Source organism: Lacerta agilis, chromosome 4 (genome assembly GCF_009819535.1).
Source record: "Lacerta agilis isolate rLacAgi1 chromosome 4, rLacAgi1.pri, whole genome shotgun sequence".
NCBI lineage: Eukaryota > Metazoa > Chordata > Lepidosauria > Squamata > Lacertidae > Lacerta > Lacerta agilis.
The window spans coordinates 75,757,061-75,771,779 of record NC_046315.1 but is presented as its reverse complement, the minus strand read 5'-3'; the positions used below and the strand labels follow the sequence as shown (position 1 = coordinate 75,771,779).

General features: G+C 42.5%; 1 protein-coding gene across 1 annotated transcript in view; it reads right to left on the bottom strand.

The window, feature by feature from the left end:
- Positions 1 to 5,699: 5,699 nt before the first annotated feature.
- The window catches only part of SH3RF3 (SH3 domain containing ring finger 3), a 100,044-nt gene continuing 91,024 nt past the window's right edge, over positions 5,700 to 14,719 (bottom strand). Inside the window, exons 9-10 of the mRNA XM_033146392.1 lie at positions 10,535 to 10,872; positions 5,700 to 6,254 (exon numbers count right to left, since the gene is read on the bottom strand). Of these exons, the coding sequence (XP_033002283.1) occupies positions 6,086 to 6,254; positions 10,535 to 10,872 (507 nt within the window). The 3' untranslated portion in view covers positions 5,700 to 6,085. The remainder of the gene's footprint in view (positions 6,255 to 10,534; positions 10,873 to 14,719) is intronic.

The window sequence follows — 14,719 nt, the reverse complement described above, 5'->3', positions numbered from 1 at the left end:
ACTGATCCACTACTACAGGAGACTTCTCCAAGCTACCATGATAGATGAGAACTAAGATCTGTTGTTCAAATGTTGTTGGAGCTTCAAACAGTCAAAGAAACTCTTAATCCTCAGATGAAATGCGAGTGATGGGTTTTTAAGCCTCAAATGCTTAGGTCATGGTGAATGTGGTGGCACCAGTGGCAGAGCTTCATGCTCTGGCACCGGGGGGGCGGAGAACAGGCATGGGTGTGGCTGCTGTGCATCCTGGGAACGTGGCACATGTCCTGGGGGCATGGCACCCAGTGCGGGTGGGAGGGCAGCTGCGATGTCACCCCACTGGGATCGCGCTGCTTGGGGTGGTGTGCTCCCCCCGCCCCCTCTTCCTCCGTCAGTGGGTGGCACAACCTTTAAAAATACTGAATTCAGAAAAGATGTGTTTGCAAATTGTTGCGTTTTTGTCCTAGTGGAGTTTCTGGATTATGGATTAACACCTTCATACAGAGATGTGCAAAAGCTTTTTGGCAAAACAACAGTGCCTATAATATCCCTGCCAAAGGGTGATGATCCCTTGGTGCTACTGTTGCGTGAATGGCTGGCTGAATGCACTATGCAAGAGATCTTTCACTGCTCTATATTCTGAGCACAGCAAAGAAACCAATTCTAGATAAGGAGTGGCCTTGTTTATCAAAGAACAAGCAACTTTAGGTGCATGCATGGACATCTGTGTGCCTAGGAAGATTTGCGCCTTTTTTCTTTGAACAGCAACCTTACCCCAATAAATTGCTTTTGATGCTCCCCTCGGTTTCAAAAGTGGTTTACCAGACAGCACTGGGCAGGGGGTTTGTTCAGGAAACATCTCTGAAGCTTCCTTAGATGCGTGGAACTAGTTGTGTGGTTATTTGAATCCTGGCCTCCCGTCTACAACTGAAGTAGACAATGCTCACATCTGACTTACTCATGCAAAACTCTTTTGACCCTATGTAAGAGAGGCTGTCACAACTTAGCAAACAGCCACCATTTTTGGTCCACTGTAGAGAGCCTTCAGTATTAAGCATATAATTATGTGCACTGTCCTGAACTGTTTGAGATTTAATTTATTATTATTATTTTTAAAAAGTATCATAGGAAGTGGGAGAATGCACTGTCTTTAATCTCTGTTTACTTGTGAGAGGATTGTTTCCTTGCTTAAACTACAGAAGCACCAACATGGATTTGGTCCAAACAATTGGTCGCAATAATTCCAAAGCAAATCAGATTGGAAACCATCTTCCTCTGCCCATTCCCTTCCATCTTTTCTCAGTTCTGAATACAGATGCTGGTGAAGAAAAGACTCCATCATCTCAGGTTTCCAGCTGGAGGAAGTTCTGAATTTCCACCACCCTTTTACCTCCCCCAGGGGGAAAATGACACTTTATATTGCCAGCCATAGATATTCTCACACTTGAAGTCACAATTGACCAGGGCATGCTACATCTATATTTAAGGGTAGCAGACACATTACACGCTAACACATGTAAAAGTACTGTAGTTCATTTTTTTAAAAAACCAGCAAAGCCACTTCTGAGATGTGGGGATTTCGAGCAATGAAGTGGCAGAGAAGGGAGCACCCATCCCATCTTTATGCTTTCCACTGTATTCCCTCTCCAAATCACATTCCCAAGCAGCTCTTCCCTGAATGTGTCAAAGATGCATGCAAAAACATGGTTGGAATCCTGTATTGGGTAGGGAGCCTTTGGGAACAAAACTATACAGGGGAACTATACAGGCAGGGGAAGGGTTAAGTTGCCCACCCCACCTATTTCCTCCCTCTAACTGCCCCTCCTGAAACAGCTAGTTTTGCCTTTTCATTTTTTTAAAAATAAACAAATGGCACCATGGCACTCTTACATGTTTTAGTGTGCAATACGCAGTTTGCCCCCCACTGAGTATTTAGAAGTTTAACATGGAACTTAAGCACGTACCCAAACATCTTCTAAGGAAAACAAAATTTAAAAGTGTTAAGCTTTGCCTTGATTGTGTCATTTGTTTTTTTAAATGCTGAGAAGAGGTAGATGGGAAGGAGGGAGCATCACTCTGTGCCCAGAATGGGCTGGCCAAAGTGTGCGCTTCAGGACAATTTATGAGAAGGCTGACTCTGGCCAGACCAGTGCCTAAATCACTCCCCTCCACAGGAGAAGACAGTAAGGGCAGATACTGGTGTGTGTGTGTGTGTGTGTGTGTGTGTGTGTGTGTGTGTGTGTGTTGGGGTAATAATCGAAACAGGCTTGAGAGACATGAGTGATAGCTGGAAATAAGGGCATGCCAATATCCTCGGGTAAACTCCCCTTTGGGGAAGGCACAGGTGAGCCTTAGCCTCCTGTAGAACTGGGGTGGGTAATGCCCAGTCTGGGGCCTCACCTGGCCCACCCTCAAGCCCCTCCAAGTTTGGTAGCAGTGGCAAAAGAAACAACCATAAAAGTTGACACAGCCCTGGGCAGGGTTGGAGAGATTTAGTAAGGCATGTGGCCCAGCGAATCTGACAGGGACGCAAATTGGCTCCCTGTCCAGTCATCAGAAGGATGATTTGATGAGCAGGAAGGTGGTAATATATCCCTCGTCAGCTGATCTATAGAGATCTGCTGTGGGAGGGGGCAGTGTGCCTGTGTGAGAGTGTGGGGTGGCCACACCACTGACCTGTGGGTGCCACAGGGCTGGCTGAGGGCGATTACAATCTTTGAGCCAAATAGGTTTAGGCATGTCTGCTGTAGGATAGTGCTAGCTAAAGCTAGATGTTTTACCTAGAGGATCCCACAGAAGATGGAAAGTAACCTGAGTAACAGCTGAAATGTTTTTGAACTCACTTTTACTACTTCCACATATCCTCTTTTTATTCTTTGTATGCCGCAGACTCCCTGGCGAATGAAATACATGTTGTTTGTATTGTTGTACCAGCTTTTCTATATATAAGAGATTATCTGAATATTTCCATCACTGAATATGGCTTCCTAGAATATAGCTAGCACCCCATAATTATTTGTACATGAGTATCTACCTCCAGAGCTGGTGTCATCAGAAATGGGTCTCATCTATCCAAGTACCTGATGATTGTTTCAGCAAGTTTTAGGATCGGGCTGTTAGTCTGGCATGTTAAAATTGAGAGTAAAAAACATTACCCTACATTTTGAAGGAGCGATGGGCTATGTCTCTTGATTTCTGCCCGTATCTTAGAATGAGAAGAGCGTAGCTTATGCAGGACAAAGTAATACATTACAACAATGGGAAGATTTTGGGTGGTGTTTCCAGTATACACTGCCTGAATTAAACCGAGCAAAAGACATTGCTAAAAATATCCTTCTGTCTCTTTCACATTTTTTTTTAAACAGTTGTCACCAGCTGACTTAAGACAGGTTTACTTTCTTGCTTCCTATTTATTGCACCTTTAAGTTCTTGGTTGCTGGAAGCTTCTATTGCCTGAATATTTTATTATTATTATTGTTATGTAGCTTGACCCAGGTTAGAAAACCAAACACTGTTCAGAACTATACATTTCTACAGAAACAAATCACATTTTGATAGTGGTAATTACAGCCATCTTCTCTCTGATGTTAAGAGACAGAGAGAAATGAAAATTCCAACGTTCTGTGCTTGCGGGAACCTGCAGTGTTCTTTTTATTGCCATGTAGAAGTCAATTAAGCCGAATCCTCCTGGAAAAGCTCCCAAATCTCCAGTAATTATCGCTGTCTAGACAGCGTACTATGCTTTGAAGAGGCTTCCGACACAATGTATTTGTGTGTAAGGAACAGGCCACTGTATATTTAGTGATTCTTAAGATTCCGACTCCCCCCTTCCCCTTTGGTTGCATGGAGCAAGCAATAGGAAGGTTTTGATCTTTAGGAGCCTGACATTAGCGACAATAAAGGATACAAAAATACACACAGTAGTATCTTCTAATACAACAGATGATAAATGAATGTGTAAGGTATCTGAGCTAACCAATGGAATTTCATTCGGTAAATGAATAATGGGTTGAATCCAAAGGTGCCCTTCTGCGTGTGGAGGGGGGGGCTGCTTCCTCTTATGCAGTAGCCTTGCATAAATCCACAGATGTTCTCCTGCAGTTGAAAGCATGAGTACTGCTGTGGAGCATACCTATTATAGCACTGTGTGATCTCTTTCGTAAGGGTTTGCTGAATGCCACTAGCAAGCTGTTTTCCTTCCACTCATGCGTCTTTGGATCGAATTCAATCGCTTTGCCTATTTGCCATCTCTTTACTTTTTTTTGTCACACACTATAGCAGTTGCTGACCAGAACCCAGAGGTTTGCCTTCCACAAGCAGATCAAGGTAATATTCCTTGTGAAACCAGCTCACACAAGGTGCATTCAGAGAACACCTTCCCCACGTGGAAGCGTGTTTCACGAAGCTACTTGTACGCGTAGCTTGTGCAAGGCCTTGCACATACAGCAGGGGTTCCCAAATGTCCCCCCATGGACCAGCTGAAATTGCTGAGGGCCACTTGACGATTTCTCTGCCTGTTGTAGCAATTGCAGTGTGTTGTATTAGATGCTGTATGGTTTTTAATTGCATTGTTATTGCTTCTTTTATTTTGTATTACAATTTGAGTTCCATAGAATTTAAGACATAAAAGCAATAAAATACAATTAAAAATAAATATGTCTATTTAATGCAATGGATATGGGATCTCCCATCTTCATCCATAGACATGTGCTGGACCAACTGAATGAAACTCATGGACCACTGGTAGTATACAGACCAGTTTGGGAACTCCTGATGCAGAGAGTTTCACAAGGATTTCTCCTGCTTGTGGTCCTATCTGTATCCTGGCCCCAGTTGCTTCAATGTCCATAGCAAGTGTGGCAACTGTAAGATCTTTTGCACACTTGAGAGCAATATTTTTTTAAATCCGATATGCCAAATCAAGTATTTCTTAATTGGGTTTTTAAATGAAAAGTAGCGCCGTATGTATGCGAAGTAGGACTTTCCTTATCTATATGGAGTTTGCAATGTATAACATTTCTTGCATTAGAAAAGTATATTGTATAAAAGCTCTCTTATCTGAAATACATTAAAGCAACAATCAAAATTAAAATGCTGCAAAGAAAAGAAAAGAAAAAGTAATGGCTAACCAAAACGTCATGTAGTTGATGATAGTCAGTCCAGCATATCAGATTGTTGGCTCTTCATATGAAATCTTTGATGCGCTATTAAGCTAACTACTGGAGATGCCGTGACAAGAGAAAAAGTCTCAATGTGGTGTCCACATTGCTCGACGTGACTTGGTCATGCAGTCCGTTGTCACACATAGGATTTGGCTTTCAGAATGGGTTGTGGGAAAATGCACTTTTCCAGTGTTGACTCGCCTGACACTGGGAACACTACTCTCAATATTTTTCTCGGGGTGCACGGTGTATGAAAAGGCCCTGACTAGTATTCTTAAGCAGAATATTTTGAGGTATCTATTAGAAAGGAATGCTGGAAATGTTTTGGACTCCCAAATTCCGCCTAGCCCGAACAATGTGCAGATTTCAGTGGGTTCCGTTTCATCCATGAGCTTCCTTTACCCCCCACCTGGGAAAACAGACAAGTTCAAGAGTCCCCTTGCACTCCTCTTGAAACTCAGTCCCTCTTGCATAGGCCAGTAATAAGAACACTGCAGCTCAGACAAATAAATTACAGCAATATAACAAGTTTCTTAATTTTTTTCTTTTTCTTTTTTTAAAACATACTTTATCATTTACACAAGGTGTGGCGGCTGGATTTTAGCTTAAGATACAACCCGAATGTGTGTCCTCTCAGTCTTCGATTCTGAGTGGAAGGCACGACTACAGCAATACTGCTTGTATGTACCGTACGTGGGTTTGAAAGCACAGCAAGAGACCTCATCTCCTGGGCTGAATATCAAAGAGCCTGCGGAGTCTTTGGAAATAATAATTACAGTTCTTATTATGGCAGTGGATATTAGGAAAGTTTCCCTTCGCTCTTTCTTTCTTTCTTTCTTTCTTTCTTTCTTTCTTTCTTTCTTTCTTTCTTTCTCTCTTTCTTTTGTGCTATGGAATTTCCTGTGAAAGGTCCTTCGAGTCCAAAAAGTGTGGAGCTCAAGCCCTCAGAAGCTCTCCACAAAGCTCCCAGGGAAGAGGCCTGACCTGCCGTTCCTCTGCAATGTCCCTTTGTACCAGCCGTCCTCCCTTTTCTTGTGGACAAACACGATGTCGCCTTCTTTCAGTTCAATCTCGGCTTCGCTTTGTGGGGGATAGGGGACCACAACACGATACCTTTAAGAGACAGAAGGGTAGACCTTATTTCAGAAGGTGGTTCATATGCTCTACTTATACTCCCTGGAAGGGTCAGAGATCTACATCTGGAACCAGCAACCGCACAGGTTGGTTGGGAATGATGATGTGGGAAGTTCCCACGCCAGAAACTCTTACACAATGCATATATTTATGTCAGTTTTATCAATAAGCCGTCAAAAGTTACTAGGCTGCAGAATGCTTCACCAGCCTCTGGGGTGGTAGCAGAAAAGGGACAGGGAGGCATGTCCCTCCTTCAGCAGCCTGTTGCATCTTACTTATTTAGCATTTACATTTATTATTGCCCCATAACATAGTTATCTGGATGCAGCTGAGAGACCATCTTCTCTCCAGCAGCCTGCTTGGTTTCTTGCTCACAAGCCTGCATAGAATTCCTGGTCATCTGTAGCTGCCAGGCAATTACGCAGGCTGATTTATTGAGAGAGAGAGTATCTCTGCACCTTGCTTTTCAGCTAAGAGGATATATTTAAAAAGTCACTGGCTTCTTTTGTTTATTATACTTGTATTTCGCTGGATCAGATGCAAAACACTTCACTAACAGTGTAACATCATTGGTTAAGCATAGGATGGGTCACTATAACACTGTTGAGCATCATATTGTATCTGAAATGCCTGGAGGAAAGCTGTGTATTTTGACATGATTGCACAGCTGTGTAGAATATAGCGCTCATGAGTCGGGATATAAGGAGGCAGTTGTCTTGTATTTGTTGCAAGCAGCCCTGTTTCTGTTCTGCTGCAGTTCACTTTCTGCTGAAAATGTTATTTGTCATGCTGTCCGCTGTGGTGAAATTATGTAATTTGTGCAATTAATGAAACAAATTACATTGTCATTAAATTATTCTACCCCATTCATTTCATTGTGAAGGAAACTATGCAAATGGGGAATACACACCCTCCCACCCACACAATTACATATAATTTGCAGATAACAACAGTGAATACCAGTTGTATTCACTGGATTGATTTCTGTTCTGGACATGGGAGAAATAAGCAAACACTGGCAACTGCTGCTCCCGTTTCCATTTTTGAAAGAATTCTCCAACATTCCTGCTCATGAGGGATCCAAAATAAGCTGGTCATCTTTCGCCCTCACCAGTAAATCAGGCTGTCACTTCTTCCCAGTATGCCAATGCAAGTAATAGGGTTTGAAATGTGGATTACTGGCTAGCTATGGAGAAAGTCTATCATACTGCCATGGGCAGATCTGCTACACTTTGCAAAGCATTGCCAATCTCAGCCATTATGCAAATGAATGCTCACATTATTTTAGACATGCTGCTTCAGTGCTGACTAATTACATTATTCAATTAGAGTAATTTTAGCTAAAATGATCCCAGGTTTCAAATCTTGCAACTGTGTATGGATGTTCATAATGGAATATGCAAAATAGGGTAGAGTTTATTGGACCCCATCTTCCTGGTGAATGGAAATGCAACCTTTTATTTTACTTTGAACTGTTCAAATTTACCGGTAGGTACCTTGTAGTGGCAGAAGCATTCCACATTGCTCAAACTGTCCAATTGCAATTCAAAGCAGATGTGGAAAACCAGAGCTCATAACACAATAAATTGGTGTCTCCCTCACCCCGATTTACAAATGGCAAAACTCTAATGTGTACATAGGCACATAGGGATTTGCTATCTGCCCAAACGTTTTCACGTATTTGAATTTTTTGCAAAATATAACACGAATGGTGGGTCTTAGGTCTCCTGCTCCATTGATCAGCCAGGCCAGGCAAATTCAGCGTTATAAGGACCAGGAATATTAAGCACATAACAGCACTTCCTAGGCATTTCCTGACAGCTCTCGCAGTGATGAAACTGGATTATCTCAGTTGTGCTGATTACAGCGGTTATATGTTTAGGCAAATACCACTGGAAGGAAGCAGGTGTTAAGAAAACAGAACGGGAATAAATGCAGGCTAGAATGCGCTACAAGGAAGGAAAATCCGAGCCCCCCCCCCCCCCCCCGGATTCATTATCCGATTAGTTTCATACACAATACCTTACAAAATGCACAGTCAACTCTGAATTTCACTCCAAGCTGAAAACAATTAATCAGTGTGATTAATTCCTCTACCTTTTATTGCAATTAAAATTTAGCCCATTAATAGGTAGGAATGACAACAAGCAACGACCCCCAAGGGTTGGGAAGCCCCACAAAATGCACTGCAGTAATTAACAATTGTTTTCCTTCTTGCAATGAGTATTAGGTAGCTTCTTGCAATGGCTAGGTCATGCATAGAGAAACTTGGCCATCCAGATGGTTTGAGACTACAGCTCCCATCATCCCTGACCACTGGTCCTGTTAGCTATGGATGATGGGAGTTGTAGTCCCAAAACATCTGGAGGGCTGAGTTTGCCTATGCCTAGGCTAGGTGGTGGGGGGTACTCAGATGGAAGGGTACAAAATCCGGGGCTCAGGGTACAAAACAAGTTTTAAAAAATTAGCATCAGTTTGGAGGGGATTCCAATTTTGGAGGTTTGCATTTAATAAAGCTGTGCCTGCTGTGTGTTATTAGAGTTGCCTAACTCTCCTGTATTTTATATATTTGTGGGTGTCAAGCCACAAGTGCTGCATAAAATACGAATCTGTTCATCTGATCCCACCCATGCACTTTACTTCATCTATAGAATTGAACAAATTATGTATACAGTAAAATACAAACAAGCAAACATGTTGAGTGTGGAGATGAAAAAGTCACTGTGCTGCCAGATGTGGAATGCAGCTTCACACATGTATTTTATTTTTAAAATTGTACTACTGAGCACTTGGGTGACTTAATGAGCACAAATGGATGTGGAATGAACTTCTAGACAAGTGTTTAATATAGCTGCTCAAATGATCCAGAGCTAGGCATTATCCTGCCTAGTGTGCAAAGGTAATTAATATTCCTCATTTATAGGCATAAAGAACCATATGATCAGTTAAGGGGTGCAGATAAACCAGTGATATGGAAGTTAATTCATAAATCAATTAGAAAACCTTGCCTGCTGAGTATAATTAAGCTTATTTCAATTAGAGGTTATTCTCGGATTTAAGACTCTGGGAATCAAAATGCCTGAAAATCAGGATCTGAATTCTCAGCTACTACAAAGTGCAATTAGCACTATCTGTAATGTTTTAAGAGGCCCATCTGTATAACTCCATTTGCAGCTTATTGTGCAAACAATGAGAACACAGGCTGGCCTTCTGGCTCTGCATTTTCCATTCCACAGCTTCACAATCCTGCCCTTCCTTAACTTCCATTCTTGGGGCTAAGAACGTAGCAGTATTTTTATCATGCCTGGTTAGAAGAAAAAATGTAAATTAATAGTAAGGCTAAATTTTCTGGGTTTTGGTGGAAATACAACAGTTGGCGTCACGGAGCAGCCTTCAATGCTTTCAAGTCTGGGAATGTTCCTATTGACTTGTCCTAACAGTAGCCAAATAAAGCAGTCTTGCTACTAAATGGGCTAGCCCTCGTGCTGTGAATTGTGACACAGAAAGAACCATTTTTTGTAATATGGAAACAGTTCTTATTTCCCACATATGCTTGGTTATTCAGAAGTCTGCTATAGGGTGGGTCGGTGGGTCCCCCCCCCCCCATGATTTTTGAGGGTTAAAAACTGAGTCTTGGCATTTTTAAAAACCATGCACATTATTAAGTGCAAATAGCAGCCTTGGGAGTGGGGAGGGGCTGATTTGAATCACAGCAGGCAGGGAGTTAATGAAGTTAAAACAAGGGGCTGTGCCCCTGCTCTCTTCACTTGCTGACTCTGCCTGCCCGCAACCCATCCCTCACCAAAGTCACCCCACTTTGAAACGCCACCTGTCAGCAGCCATGTGAACTGCAGCCTGATGACATTATTCCATTTTTATTTTATATATGAGAACATAATCAAAGTGGGGGAGAAATCCAGTCATTGGTGCTGCTCAAATGTACTGGAAAACAAAAAAAATATATTTGCCTGGCCCCAAAACAATGATGAAAGTTGGTGCTAGGTAGACCTCAACGGGGAGAGCATTCCATTAGGGGTTTTTAAGCAGAGGCTGGATAGCCAACTCAGGGATGCTGTTGCAGCAGGGGTCCTGTGTTGAAAGGTGGTTTGAGGTCTCTGCCAACTCCATGATATAGTTAGCTGATCTTCCCAGTTAATAGGAACGTTGCAATGAAATGAAAATGTTTCTGTACAAAATACTCTGCATAGGATGGCAGCTAACCCAAAATACAAGTAAATACACTGAATTGGATGACATACCTTTCTCGAGACAATGGCTTAGGTTCTGGACGGATGGCTGCCATTGAAGGCGGAAGCTGCCTTATGGGAGAAGGAATAGGAAAATTCAAATCCAAAGAGCCTGTCTTTCTGTGCAGAGGCTCCATCTCCATTGCTCCTTGCATTTCACTCTCAATTGGGCATGAGCCTGCCCTGCCATGGCTAGAGAGAGAGCATAGTTCAGGTCCCATAGCACCCTGCAGCATCCCTTCCATCACTGCCAGAGGGTCATGTGTTGGGGACATTGACGGAGGAGAGCGGGACTTCTTCTTTGTGGATGCTCCTGCTAGAAGCTTCAGCAGCCCACTTTTCTTTTCTTTCTGCATAGAAATCAAACAGAACATTACAAGTGAGATGTTTCAATTACAGGTTTTTAGATGAATGCCAACCATTTCGTACGCACAGGGAAGTGAGCGTTGTTTACAACTTACCTTTACTAAGAGAAGTTTTGTGTTGTAAAAGGTGAGGCACAGTGGAAGTTATATTAAACTTCTATTGTGGCAAACATGATTACTCATCCAGTAAGGGAAAAGTCAACCTCTAAACAGCTGGAATTTGAAAAGGCAGTGTTATCTGATTCTACTCCTGGAGGAAACAGAGCAGTGTTTTGTCATTTCACGCTGGCATATAAATCCTCGAGGACCTCAGTATAACAATAAATTGCTTCCTTCCTTTTGGCTGATTTGATTAAATCCCAGTGTTGGAGACCTTTGTGTTATCAGGACAAGAAATCGACATGGGCTGCGCACATGCCTTTACATTTAAAGCACGAGACTTTCACCAAAGAGTTCTGGGAACTGCGGTTTGTTAAAGGTGCCAGACTTGATGCTCTCTGAGGAATGACCTGCAGTTCCCAGGATTCTTTGGAGGAAGTCATGTTCTTTAATGTATGGTGTGCACATAGTCATGTTCTTGTAAGGCATAATGCTCTCTCGTCAGATTCTCCAAGCTGCAGCTAGGCTGAATTTTACATAGATGTTTATTTCATGTCTTCTCGCCCTTCCTCCAAGAGTTCAGGCTGTGCATATTCTTCTTCCACTCCCCTCTGTTTTATCCTCAAATCAACCATATGAGGTCCTTCAGGTGTACCCATGCCCTTATGTTAGATTGCAGAGTCATGAGGACAGCTCTGCCCTATCCCATGTACTGCTACTGTCCCAAACCTTTCGGTCAGGGCAGCCATTCAGTCTCTGAATGGCCTTTCTTTCATTTGCCATAACTAAAACCAGCGGCACCAGCGGCCACTTGTGGTTTTGCAACTAAAGCTTTTCTGTAGGATCAATATTTCTGCAAGCAGAATGTTGCTGCATGTGCAAAGTCGTTAGGCACTGAGCAGGTTAATGATATAAATAGATAAATGAATGAATGTAACTTTCGCTGGGGAGGAGGGGGAAATACAGCAGCATCTTAATACTCCGACAAAAGCAGCTGCCACGTAACTGAACAGAGTTGTTGGGTTTTTTTTGGGGGGGGGGGATCCATTCAAATGGTAAATTGCTCCCCTTGGGGTTTGGTGCACAACAGCGTTTGGAAAAAGAACACTGTTTGTACAATGCTTGTAATACCATTTTTGATGTGCATGTCTAAATCCATGCTCTTGGTTGATCACAGGAAAACGATAACATAGAGTTGACCTTTATTCTTTCATTAATCGCATTTAGGTTTTAAAGCAAATTTTACAGGCATACGTGAAGGAATAGGTGTCGTATTAGTACATACAGGTAATGCCCATTCCTCCCATCCTAACTCAGATTACCATTTAAATCAGGCTTCCTCAAACTCAGCCCTCCAATTCCCATCACCCCTGACCACTGGTCCTGCTAGCTAGGGATCATGGGAGTTGTAGGCCAAAAACATCTGGAGGGCCTGATTTAAATCAACCCCAAAAAGGGAAAAGAAAGGTGAAAAAGAGAGAGAGGTGGGGCAGTTAAGGGCAATTCTGGGGACAGAGGAAGAGAAGTGATGGGAAGAAACATAGGAGACCATCTAGCTTAGCATTGTCTGCATTGGTGTTCTTCAGCCTTGGGGACTTCAGACACTGTTGGACTGCAACGCCCATCATCCCTGACAATTGGCTAAGCTGGCTGTAGATAATGGGAGCTGTAGTCCCATAGCATCTGGGGACTGCATGTTGATGAACACTGGTCTGCATTAACTGGCAGCTGCTCTCCAGAGTTTCAGAGATGAGTAATTGAACCTGGGATATTTTGCAACCATAGCATCTGCTGCTGAGCACGGCACTTCAGCTCCACCCCCCCCCCAAATTGGGGTCCCTTAGAGCCTAATCTGCAATGATGCAATGCCATGCTGCTGGCTGCTGACAAAATATCCCCTCTCCCAGCACAAACACCATTACTTGAGGCCAAGAAAGCACCTGGCTTTGCTGAAGTGTTCTGGAAATGTTGCAATAGGTGTACAAGCTGATCCAGCAGTTCCCAGCTAGAATCTGAAGTACCATGTATTGAACAGTCAGGGGACCACCATATCCACAACCTCTCACCACTGGGTGATTTTGAACTTCTCCAGGGGTCAAAATATCCTTACAAATATGCTCCCACATGCCATGGAGCACTTCCAGATTACTATTTTTGGGTGGGATAAATGCAGATCCTTGCAAATTCAGGCTGTGCAATGTATGGTAATTTGGAACTCTTGTGAAACAAACCCGTTGAACCAAAATATTGGACTTTTGGTGATGGGGGAAATGCACTAGAAACTGTGGGATAACATTGGCTTGATTTAGCATCCTCTAATAACCGCACAGACAAATCAGAATGAATGCTCATGAAATGTTTGATGTGATCTAATCTCTCCGCAAGCAAGTCAGGATGAATGCCCATTAAACAGGTTGCCTGGAAGTGACCCAAGTTTATATTAGGAACAAGGATAAAGAACCTACTCTTTCCATTACTATCACACCTAAGGCATGTTCTCAATGAATGCTTACTATAGAACAGGGGTCAGCAAACTTTTTCAGCAGGGGGCCAGTGCACTGCCTCAGACCTTGTGGCGAGCCGGACTATATTTTGAAGGGGAAAAATGAACGAATTCCTATGCCCCACAAATAACCCAGAGATGCATTTTAAATAAAAGCACACCTTCTACTCATGTAAAAACACCAGACAGGCCCCACAAATAACCCAGAGATGCATTTTAAATAGAAGGACACATTCTACTCATGTAAAAACACGCTGATTCTCAGCCCATCCGCAGGCCGGATTTAGAAGGTGATTGGGCTGGATCCGGCCCCCTGGGCCTTAGGTTGCCTACCCATGTTATAGAAGAATAACAAGGCAGCATGCCAACCTGGTGATTTCCCCCTTTCATAAATGATTTTGCGACGCCATCTTGAGAAAATGGTGTGGCCCATATGCACTTCCACTTTATAAATGCCATCAGAACATTTGCAGTAAAAAAGGGCATTGCTGAAGTTGTGAAGATGTTGAAAGAGATTTTTTAAACAGAAAGATGATGCAGATAAATTTAGTGTGATAAGGCTTCCAGCCTTTTAAAAGTACACCCCTACAGATAGCTTTCATCCCACGCATGGTTTTCATTCAAGCAGGCACAAGGACGTGTTTTCAAAGGAGTTCGCGCAACCATGTAATCAATTTTTACATTAATTAGGAAGTCTGTGTGAAACGCTGCCACCGTTTTTAAAGGCTGGGTGATATATTCAACACTGAAGACATTCTGAGGTGTTTCCAGGCTAACTTGAAATTTCTTGAGAAACTAATGAAACTTTAGAAGGCAGTCAATAAAACAGGGAAAGAAAGAATGTGTTTTAAGCAAGCAGGAAAATACTATCACAAGTGGGCTACAACCCTGCTTCAGTAAATAAGGTTTTCTAGCTAACTTGTATGAAATGAACACCAGGTTAGAATATTGACTAGTACTCTCAAGTTCTCATGTTTTCTTTATGGAGGAAAACAGCCGCTGGGATTTAAACACCCACACACACAGAAAGGAATTTATTTTATTTTTTTGCTAATGTGCTGCATATTCTGGAAATCTAATGAAATATTAAATGACAAAATGAAGCTTGCAGCTTGATAATACTTTTAGTTTACACTTACATTACCTCAACTTCCTGGCTTTTACCAGAGGCAGATTTTCTTTTTTTAAAAAACAAAACAGATAAACCCACGCAGCTTTACATTCTTTAAT